Genomic DNA, 11,430 nt, shown 5'->3' on the forward strand with positions numbered 1-11,430 from the left:
CTCGCTCCTCGGTTCCTCTACTCACATCCTCTCTCCGGGCAGCATCGGATCTCAGCCCCGGCTGTGCCTCTGGGCTGGTTTTCCCTCCACAGCAAAGCCCCATCCAGTGTTTTCCAAGGCACATCACGGTTATTTTGCAGTAGGACGGACGGCACGCATGGAAAACATCCTCAAAACATCCTCTTCCTTTGGCCAGCTCGGCTGTGTTTGACCCCAAATCCACCAACACCACACAGGGCCCAGCAGCTCCATCCCCGGCCCCGCTGTGCCCAGTTTGGGCAGCGTTGTCCCTTCCTTTCCCAGGGCCGTAGGTGTCCCCTCAGGGCTGGGAATGCTGCACTGTGCGGGGATTCCCAGGGATGCTGCCCCAGTGGATGTGGACACAGCGGTGCCTTTGGGATGCTGCCCTGGCTGGGTGGCCCTGCTGGCTTCGCAGGGAGGGGACCCAGGGCTGCCCCTCTCCAGGAACCTGGGATCACCTGTGCCGTGGCACTGCCTCCTTGCACAATTCCTGCAGCACCCGTGGGGAAAGGATTGCTTTCTTCCCAAGCCCTGATTGCCGAGCTGGCCGCATCACAACTTGGCCAAAGGGGAAGCTGCAGCTTGCTAGGTGGCCTCGTGATTCACCATGGAAAATAAGACCTTGCCCAACCTCGCCACTTCGGATCCCGAGGTGCAAATCCCAGCTGGAGGTGGCTTCCCCGGGATGCCAGGGACAGTCCATCGCCGTGGCTCCGTGCCCGCCCGGTGTGCCCGGGCTGGGGATGGCGTGGGGGCATCCCCCAGGGGCTCAGGAGGCGGAAGAGCGGCAGCAGACACAGAACCGCCCCAACCCCGGCGCCCACGGGCCCTGGAAGCAGCCGCCTGGCAAAGCCTCCGGAGCCTCCCTCGCCGGCGCGGCTCCAGCGCCGCCTTCTCGCCCCGCGGCCGCGGCACTGGCAGGGACGTGCGCCGGGCTCTCGGCAGAACTGGTTTGGCCATGCTCCTGGCTGCCGTGGCCAGCCCGGCTCCAGCCCTCGCTCCCCGAGCATCCCCCTCATCCTCCCTGCCCGCTGCGGAGATGGGATGGCCAGGAAGAGCCATCCTGGGATATAGCCCCAGCACAGTCCCAAAAGGGCTTGCGGGGTTCCCTGGCGTCGAGGGATGAAGTGTGCCATGGCTGGCAGGGCACAGGGCTGGTGGCACTGGCCACCAGGGCTAGTTATTCATTATCCACGGGGAATGGATTTCCTGCTCCGAGCTGTCATCTCGGCCACCAGCTGCCAAGCACGGTGCCAACCCTTCTCCCAGACCTGGGGCCTGCAGGGATGCTCACACCTGGAGCACTGGCTGTGAGAGAGGAGGGAAACTTCCTCCAGCATCACCTGAGGCTGGTCCAGACCCTCCACTGAGCAGGAATGTGGCTTGTCCACGGTGGGAAACAGCTGCAGACGGCTGGGAGAACTCCCACAGTGGGCTCTGCCAGGTGCATCCCACCAGTATCCCACTGGCACCACAGCCCATGGGTCACTCCCCAACGCCGTCCCACCCGTGAGGACCACGATGGGTGCCCGGCCCTGGGAGCCCCCGATGTCACCCACGGCGCATCCCAAGAGGCCGGTGACAGCCAAGCTGGGCAGAGCCGCTGCGGGGGCAGCTGTGCCACGGGGCTTTGCCACCCGCACCCCTGCCAGCTCCGAGGAGCCGCCGCTCGGATGCCACCGCGCCAGGGCTGGCAAATGCCTTGGGGCGTTTGCACAAGAGGGGAGGGGTTGGCAGGCAGCGCCCGTGGGTGTAGCAGACATGTGGGACACGGGGATGCCACCCTCGGGATGCCAGGAGTGGGATACAGGGGGATGCGAGGCTGAGGGAGCCCCGGGATGTGCAGAAAATTCCGGTTTTTGGGAGCGAAGCTGGGAGGCCGTGCCGGCACCCGGCTCATCCCGGGAGCAAACCCTCCCCACCGCACGGAGCACCCGGGGTAACACCGCCCCAAACAGCCCCCGCCCACCCCGCCCCGGCGGCGGGGAAGGGGAAACTGAGGCACGGAGGTGGCGGGGATGGAAAAGTGCAGCAGCATCAGAGCGCTGGGGAAAAACAGGCAAGAAAAAAAAGAAAAGCAGCAAGCAGAGGAGGTTGAAACAGAGTCACCTGAAAGGGAAGGAGCGACTCAGGGAGGGAAGGCAGCGGGAAGGAGCGGGCAGGAGGCGTGCCGGGAGCATCCCACGCCACCGGCTCACCACGCCGCCGCTAAAAATAGACGCTGGGTTGGCCACTGTCATCTTCACGAGAAACGCAATTTTCCAAGCTCCCGGGAAGGACGGCTCCCACGGCCCGGCCGGCACCGCCACCCTCTGCCCGGCTCCAGGACCCCCTTCCCGGCACCGCCGCCGAGCCCACGCGGCACCGGGGAGCAGCGAGCGTGCAGGAGGAAAAGGAAAAAAAATAAAACCCGCCCAGCCCAACACAACCCGTCAAGAGACGGCGGCTTTAACAGCGCAGATCACACTCGTTATCTGACACCATCTAATAGCAATTAAAGAAAATCCACACGCAAAAATACGACGGTGTTTTCACCTCCCCCGCCCCCCTCCCCACCCCCCCCCCAGCCCATGCGTTCGCTCGGCGGAGCAGAATGGGAGATAATCATCAAAAAAAGTCAAAGCTCTCATCAAACTAATGCAACATCTGCAGCCGATAACAGGCGCTGGGGAGAGCTCGGCTTCTCAACCCAGCTCGTTCCACAGAGCGCGTGGAGGGGGGGGGCAAAACCACCCCACCACCTTGAGAAATAAAAACACACATGCAGCTGCCCCCCATCAGATAATTAAAGTGCCTGCGTTAATCATATTTGCAATGGAACAAATTGTTGGAGCCCTTTTGCCCCTCTTTGCTGTGTTTGTTGTTGTAGCGAATCCTGCTCCGGTCTGGTGGGGAGAGATAAGTGATCCTTATCAGCCCTGGCAATCTCTATCAGGATGGAGATCGGGGCTCGGCGCTTATCAGGAGCTCAGATCTACTGTAGCTGAGCACAGAATAAAAAGGGAAAAGGAAAAAAAAACACCGTAAAAAAAAAACCCCCACAAACAGGCCCCTGCAACTATGACAAAACATTGGCTTCCAGCTCACTTAGGAACAAAAAAAAAAAAAAAAAATCTGTATTAAAAGAACAAGGGAGGGGGAGGCACATCAGCGCGATGAGATCAATCTCCCGCTTATCAGGCTCCCCCATCGCAGGACCCGGCGCTGCGAAAGCACCGGCAGCTGCCAGAGCCTCGCTCATCAGCTGGGCGCCCGCGCTCCCATGTTTGAAGTTAATAAATATAACAGGCTATCTGGGTTGGAGATCAGCTCCTGCTCCCTATCAGCCCCTCACATCTATCTACCAGCAGAACAAAAGACAGACACACACACACACAAAAAAAAAAAAAAACAAAAAAAACAGAGAAAAAAAATAAACCACCCCATAAAGCAGCAGCAGCTGCAGGGAGGTTGGTGGTACAGGCAGGGATGGAAAGATACTGTCCTCTGCGGGCGGGAACCCCCAAAAATGAAAGGAAGAGATGCTCGGGGTGTTTTCTCCGCTATCAAAAGCCACCATCGCGATGCAATCGGCTTTCAAAGCCTCCCCACCGCGTGCCACCGCTGCTGCCGGGGGGGCTCGGAGGGAGCGGCACCCCCGGCCCCTCCATCCCCGCACGGCTCCATCCCGGAAAGGCACGAAGAAGAGGAAGGTTAAAGCAGCTGGTTAAATATAGTCCGGTGTCTGATCTTTGTCTTATCTCTGCTGGCGATCGCCCGCTCTCCCGGCGATCTCCCCGCGAGCCTTAATCTGCGCCTCGCATCGGGCTTCAAAAAAAAACAACAAAACCCCAACCCCACAAGAGAAGGCGAAGCCAGAGCGAGAACATCGCGTCACCCAGGAAAATAAAATCAGCAGATACCAATCTGGAGGAGGTTTTTAATGCTCCAGCCGAGATGATAAGGAGGATAGACTTTGTGGAAACAGGTCCGGTCTGTACATGAGAGGAGTCTGGTTACCGGAGCCCTGATTCATGCATACCTTCCCTGATGGAGCAGCGGCAGGGCGCTCTCGCCGCGCTCGCCGCCTCTAATGACTGTTTTCATGTTGACACATACAGGAAGGCTTCCAAGCTCTCAGCTTTTAATCAGTTTTGGCCATCGCCAGCGGCCTGAGATCAGCCTCCCACTTTATCATTTCTTCACATCTCTGCAGAAAAGCAGCAGAGGAAGGAGATACGAGGAGCCGCCGCCGCCCGGCCGAGTTGCCACGGCCTCGTCCTGCCCCAGTTTGCCCCATAAAGTCCACGCTGGTGGGTGCTGGGAGCAGGCATCCCACCAGCGGCAAGGCTCCCACAGAGAGCAGCGTCATTCCAGCGCTACCGCTCGCTCCGGTCTGAACGCTCCCGGTTTAACGCGAGCTGGAGTTACCCAGGCAGGGCTCGCAGGGCTTTTTGCCGAAATAAAGCCGCGGAAGTTGGATAAAGCCAAAGGAGAAAACTATCCCAAAAAAAAAAAAAAAAAAAAAAAAAAAAAAAAAAAAAAAAAAAGGAGGCAGCTGGGACTATTTTTAACTCTCCCCGGGTAAAAGTCTAGCTGAGCGTTATCACCAGAGCAATCACCCCAGGCAGGGAAACAGGTAGGTGCAACTCAGCCTTGCAATTATTTCAGGAGAAAGATAAAGGTAGATTATCACATGGTGGCCAGCCTTCCCTATCCTCCCATCTCCCTCTTATCACCAGCTTCCATCGACTCGAGGGGGAAAGAAAAAAACACACACACACACACACCGGAGAGGAAGGAGAAAAGCCAAGCTGAGCCCGGCACCGGAAAACTTCCAGCACTTTGCAGGATTTCTCTGCCTTGCTGGTACATCCTCGCAGGAGCAAAACAAGAGCCCGGCTGATGGGCTGGATCGTGGGCAGCGCGACCCTCTGGAATCACCATTCCACAGGGAGAGGCAGGGATGTGGCCAAAGTCCCGCGGGACCCCGAGGTGGTTCCTCGTGGCCATGTCCCACCTGGGCTGGGATGCAAAGCGGGACTTGGGGGGGCACTGGGCAGGGTGGAGGGTCGGGGACAGCGTGGCCGATGGGGAGGATGGCACATGGGGACGATGGCACCATGGGGACGATGGCACGGCGGGTCCAGCAGCAGGCAGGATGGGGGTCCCCATGTGGGGAGGGGACCCCTGGCAGCGTCAGGGGGCTGTCCCCGCGGTGAGGAGCCCCTGGCAGGGGTCGGGTACCTCAGGATGGATGGGGAGCCCCAGGGTAGGTCGGAGAGCCCCTGGCAGGGTGAGGGGCCCGTAGCTGGGGTGAGGAGCCCTTGGCAGGGCTGGGGTGGCCCGGCGGCGATGGGGAGCCCCGGGGGGGTTTGGGGAGCCCCTGGCCCCGGCTGCCGGCGCTGGATGGGAGGCAGGCGGGGGAGATAAGATCACAATTTCAGGCCGTCCCGACAGAGCGATGTTATCAGGACAGGACTTGCAGAACGGAATATTTTAAAGCCTTATCGGGGCCCCCATCGGGAGCCGGTACCGGAGCCACCGCGCTGGCGGGGGGAGGCGGCGCGGGAGGGGGAAGCGGCGGCGGGGACCGAGAGCAAGGCGGGCGAGCGGCCGGTAGCGGGAACGGGCACCCACGGCGGCCGTCACGGGTGGGTCCCGGGTGTGTCCCGGGAGTACCCGGGGGAGGCGGTGCGGGAGCGCTGCAGCCGAAGGGGTGGTGCAAAAACAACCCGGGGGGGGGCGGGGAGGGGGGGGGGGGGTGATGTGGACAGCACAGAACGGGGGAGGGGGTGCCGGTAGCGGCGACTCACGTTTGATCTGCCGGGGGTTGCTCTGTTTCCTCCTGGACATCGCTCGGCGAGGGGCGAGCCCGGCGCCCCGGCTGGCGGCTGGGCGGGCGGCAGGTGGGTGGCGGCGGGCGGGCCCCCGGCTGCTCGCATGCCCGCCCGCCCGCCCGCGGGGCCGGGCCGGGGCCGGGGCCGGGGCCGGGGCCGGGGCCGGGCCGTGCTCGGCGGAGCGAAGCCGCCGCCGCCGCCGCCGCCGCGGGATTTTCTCAATGGGCGCCGCGCCGGATCAAACCCGCGGAGCGCTCCGGGGGGCGGGGCCGGGGCCGCCGCCGCGGCCGCCCATAGGCCCCCGCCCCCCGCGGGCCACGCCCACCGGATGGCGCGCGCGGCGGGGCGGGGCCGGGCGGGGCGGGGCGGGGGGCGGGGCCAACGGCGCGGGGGGCGGGGCCTCGGCGGGCCCGATCCCTGCGGGGGCTCCGTGCCCCGCTCGCCCCGGGGACCCCAAAGCCTCCCGCGTGTCCCCAGCCCCGCTCTGGGGCACCCCCCTCCCTCCCGTGAGGCCTCGCCCTCTGTTTTGGGTCTCTGAGCCCACCCCGTTAGGCCGGACCCCTCCTTTTAGGGTTCCACCACCCATCCTGAGCATCCCAATCGCTCCCTTTGGGGTCCTCAATCCTTCTTTGGGTTCCCCAAATTCCCCTTTGGGATCCCTTGTGCCCTCTCTGGAAGCTCCTACAGTCGCACCAATCCCCCCTCTGGGACCTCAGTGACCTCACTGGGTCCAAATTCACCTTCTGCAGATCCTCAAAGCCTCTTTGGCATCCCCCCAAACCTTTCTGTGGGGTCCTCAGGGTCTCTCTTTGGGATCCCCACCCCTTAAAACCCTTCTCATTTGCAGCTGAATGGCCCAAAACCTCCCGCTTGTGACTTCTATGGTCACCGTGACCCTGGCTTTGGGTGGGGGGCACCCACCCCAGGACACCCCGGGGATGGTGTAGGGAGCCTGGGGTTGCCCCTTGGCATCATCCCAGCCAAGTCACCTGTGAGCATGGAGGAATGTTGGGGCTAAATGTGGGATAAACAGGAGCCACTTATATTTTGGATCCACCATGGGAATATTTTCCTGTGGAAAAATAACAATTTCTCCCAAACTGGACCTTGCCCATGGCTGATCTTGGATCGGGGGGATTTGCCAGTAGCGACGGCTGGTGGTCCCCAAAGAATTATGGAGTTTTTGGATCAATGGAGGGGGCTGGTGGGCTGTGGGGACATGGCACAGCTTGGCCGTATCCCTTCTCCATCTATCCCCGGACATGGACCGTGCTTTTTCCCCCCCTTTTCTTTTTCTCTTTTTAAAGGGTTTTTAATTAACTTCCTGTTTCAATGGTGGGATAATGAGTTTTAAGCAGCACATGATTCCAGTAAAGAGGTCAAACCGGCAATGAGGATGTCAAAAGAAATTAAGTTAGGAATTAAGAAGAGATCCAGGGGAGAAAAAAAAAAAACCCTATGGAAGGAGGGAGATGCTGCTGAGGACAAGGCTCTGCTGGGCCCCCCCCCCCGGCTGACCACCCCCCAAAACGATCCTGGCGGCGCCTTTCACCTCGTATAGCCTCGAATCGCCGCCTTCCTGGAGACCATCCCCCCCGGGGGAGCAGCTCTGCTTCCAGAGCCTTTCCCTCCCTTCCCAGCCCGGCTTTGCCGGGTCCGGCCCAAGGAGCCTGAAGTGGCCTCTGCTCTGCGGGCTCTGACTCCATCAGGGGCTGCTGATGGGCAGCCAAAATCCACCCCGATGCTTTCGGGGGTCTGCAGCCTCCCCCCGGCACGGCTCCAGGGATTTTGGGGCTGGGGGCACTGCGGATCCAGCCGGTTCCTCTGGCACATCCATGGCATCTCCACCGGCACCGCAGCCCCCGTGGTGTTTGTCTGGCGTGTTTGCTTACGCCGAGATAATTAGACAACCATTTAATTAAACACAGCCTCATTAATTGCATGAATTTGAGGGGCTGGGGGTGAGTGAACACCGATGAGGCGCCCAAATTTCCTCTCCCCGGGAGGCGGCAGGGGGATGAGGGCTGTCGCCGGCTCTTTGTGCTGGAAGAAGCAGTGGCAGCATCTCGAGGGGGCGAGGGGACATTGTCACACCCACGGGGGGCCGCATCCCGCCCCAAAAAATGCCCCAAAAGCCTCTCTGGAGCCGGTGCGTGCTGGACACGGCGGTGCCACCCTGCCCTGGGGAGAGAAGGAAAGAGGTTGCAGTCCTTCCGCTGGCACATTCCTTGCCAATGACCCTTTAATTCCCTTTTTGGCACCATCCCAGAGCCACTGAGACCCCCCCTAGGCCTGACAATTCGCAGTCTCACCCACCGCCCGAGGGCTGGATCTCGGCGCGGGGACGTCCCCAAACCCTGCATCCTGCTTCCCCATCCCCCGGGGGGACCCATGGGTGCCCCTGCACGGGGACAAGCGTCACGGTGGCGGTGACAGCGGCAGGGCTGGGTGTCTCGCTGCTCCCTTCCCGCTCCCGTGGTGTTTGCAGAGAGATTGTTATAGGGGAGCCGAATAAATAGCGTGTTTTCCCGAGGAGTGAATTACACGCCTGCAGAGCAGAGATAATGCGGGAGCAGCCGTTCCCCCCATTGTGAGCGAGGTGACATCTTTTTATGGAGCTGTGTACATTTGTATTAGTGCCAATTAATCTGGCCTGATATTATTAGAGACGCGGCGAGAGGAGGTGCCGGCGCAGGAATGTCAATGGGAAGAGCCAAGGCGCTGCCTCAGCCGGATTTCAGGGCTCAGGGATGGCTGGGGGGGATCTTGGGGGGCTGTGCTGAGCCCCTCGAGGGGGCTGAGTGCCCTCGGTGCCAGCACTTTGGTCTGCCAAGGCTCCAAAACCAGCTTTTTCCCAGCTCAAAATACCTAATTTTAGGGGTTTTTTATGTCCCAAGAGGGACGACTGGCATCCCGGTGCCCCACCTGCAGAAGGGCCCTGCCACCTGCTGGCAGGACAACCTGGCCCGGGGTGCCACTCGTCACCTGCCCGTGGCTCAGCCTCGGGTGGCTGCCAACAGCCTGGGGGTCCTCCGTGGCTTGGGCATGGCTTGGGCACGGATATGACACGGATAGGACATGGATATGGTATGGATATGGCATGGATATGGCATGGCTTGGACGTGGCAGGAGCAAAGCCTGGGCATGGCTTGGGCACGGTTTGGGCATGTCTTGGGCATGGCTTGGGCATGTCCCTCCACGACTTGGGCACGGCTCGGGCATGTCCCGTGCCGAGACGCTGCTGTGGAATTCCGGGCTCCCGGGAGCTGCGGCGGCAGCACGGAAGGTTTTGGGATTAGAACAAGTCACAGCCACGGAGCTATTCAGGTTTGAAAAGCCTCCAAGATCATCGAGCCCAGCTGTTCCCCCAGCACTGCCAAGGCCACACTGAACCATGTCCCCAAGTGCCACATCCACGTGGCTTTTAAATCCCTCCAGAGATGGGCACTCCACCACTGCCCTGGGCAGCTGTGCCGGCGCTGGACAAACCTTTCCATGAAGAAATTTTCCCAATATCCAACCTAAACCTCCCCTGGCACAAATGATGCTGGATGCTCCTGAACCAGGTGGGAATGTGCGGCTGAGCAGCCCCCACATCCCAAATCCAAGGCTGGGATGTCTCAGTGCTTATTTCCCCCTCCCTCTTACTGATCTCCTGCTGTAGGGACGATGCTCTAACTCCCAAAAGGAGCAATCCAACCAATTCCTGGGAACTGGGCAGCGAAACTGCGCTTCAGGAGCATCACTGCTGCAGGATGGCATCCCTGGGGGGTGCACGGCTCCTGTGCTCCTGTTCCACCCCTTCAGAGCCCCCAGGGCTCCAGGTTTTCCTGCATGAATTCAGCATCGGGGATGCAGGATCCCGCTGGTGCGTGTGGTCCCTGTCACGCACCCCGGGGGGGAAGGTGGGAGCTGGGCTTTAAATTCCTGCTGTGCAAGGAACGGCCAGATTTGACTCAAAAGCAAGAAAAAAAAATTTCTAAATCTGCAGCCCCTGCTTGCAGTGTGACAACCATGGTGGATCCCGTTATCCTCCAGGCTTTATGGAGAGGCTTAGAGCACCTCGGGCTCAGAAACTTGGATGTGGGGCTGAGAAAAGAAAGGCCGGCTGGATTTCGGGGTGGGAGGGGTGGGTTTGAAGAGCAAACAGCTTGAGGAAAATTTAGGGTGGTGGCAGGAAGGCAAGAAATCCCCTGAGGGGCTCTGTCAACGCCATCTCTTCCATCAGAGCCACCCTGCAGCCCCTGGGGCCGGCTGTGGCCCATCCCTGAGGACGTGGATTTGTGGATTCGGGCTGAGGACGGTGCAGACTGGCCCCACATCCCGGGGGGGTGCAGGGCTGGGACCCCCGGATGTGCTGGGTCCCACGGGAGCCCCCCCGGGATGCTGCTGGCCCCCACTGAGCAGGGAGTTAATCCACAGCCGGGAGAAGCTGCCCGGCTTTGCATCCTCACTGGAATCACAGTGACAGGGGCCCGCAATCTTCCAAGTGACAAACGCTGCCGAATAATGCAGGACTCAGCAACCCCGGGGGCTTTAGGGAGCTCAGAGGAGCCGGCAGACGGGGGGGACTGAGGCGGTGGGATGTGGGTGAGAGCAGGGGGAAGAATGGGGGGGGAAAACCACTCACATTTAGAGAGGAAAGGATTAATTAAATAATTCAGCCCCCAGAGATGTGGGGATGATGCCAACATCTCCCTGGGGAGTGGCATTCCGGAGGGAGCGGAGTCCAAGGTGAGCATCGCTCGTGTCCTGGGCTTCCATAAAATGGGTGCTGCTTTGGGGTGGTGCCCCTGCACCCATCCCAGGGCCCCGGGGACAGGTCCCATCCCCGCAGCATTCCCTTGGCTCCCAGGAGACTCATTTCCAGGTGCCCAGGTGATGAATCTGGAGGTGTGGGAGAGCTCTGGTAACAACCAGGCATGAAATCCTCCTCCTCCGCCCCGCAGGTTTGCTGCCCTGGTGAAATATAGTACAGGGAAAACATAAAAGTCCCATTTCCAGCTCCATAATATTTCCTGCCAAAACAAAGTAAAATGTGCCGCCTTAAATTTTCTGCAAAATTCTTTTGAGGTTATTTTTTTCCCTAAATTAAGCCATACTAATTATTTTCAGCCACTTTATCTCCACTCTGCAACACACCAGGAGGGTGCAGGCGGCAAGCATTTTAAGCCTCCATAAACAAAAGAGTAGTTTGGAAAATAATTCTATCAATTAATCAAATTAATCCTGCAGTTTTAGTTACAAGCCCCGAGTGGCGAGGATCCCAGCCGGCGGTGCCGAGCTATCTCTCACTGACAGCGTCTCCGTGTTGTGATTGCGGCAGTAATTAAAGGATAGAATACACCGCCTTTGTGGCGGCTCCTACCCCACCTCAGCGGGGCCTGCAGAGGTCAGCTCGAGGACAAAGCGGGGACGAGAGAACTGGGCCCTCACTAGCACCATCATCATCAACATTGCCATCATAAATCTAGGATGAGCAAACGGGGCTGTCACCATCATCATCATCATCATCACCAGCACCATCAGCAGCAGCAGCAGCAGCAGAAGCAGCATCATCATCATCACCGACACCATAATCATCACCATC

At 60.1% G+C, this 11,430-nt stretch overlaps 1 protein-coding gene across 1 annotated transcript in view; it reads right to left on the reverse strand.

Moving 5' to 3' along the window:
- The window catches only part of ZFPM1 (zinc finger protein, FOG family member 1), a 33,599-nt gene extending 27,677 nt beyond the window's left edge, over nucleotides 1-5,922 (reverse strand). Inside the window, 1 exon segment of the mRNA XM_039558482.1 lies at nucleotides 5,817-5,922. Within this exon segment, the coding sequence (XP_039414416.1) occupies nucleotides 5,817-5,856 (40 nt within the window). The 5' untranslated portion in view covers nucleotides 5,857-5,922.
- Between the last annotated feature and the right edge of the window lie 5,508 nt (nucleotides 5,923-11,430).

The sequence above is a fragment of the Corvus cornix genome, chromosome 11, assembly GCF_000738735.6.
Source record: "Corvus cornix cornix isolate S_Up_H32 chromosome 11, ASM73873v5, whole genome shotgun sequence".
In the NCBI taxonomy this organism is placed as follows: Eukaryota; Metazoa; Chordata; class Aves; order Passeriformes; family Corvidae; genus Corvus; species Corvus cornix.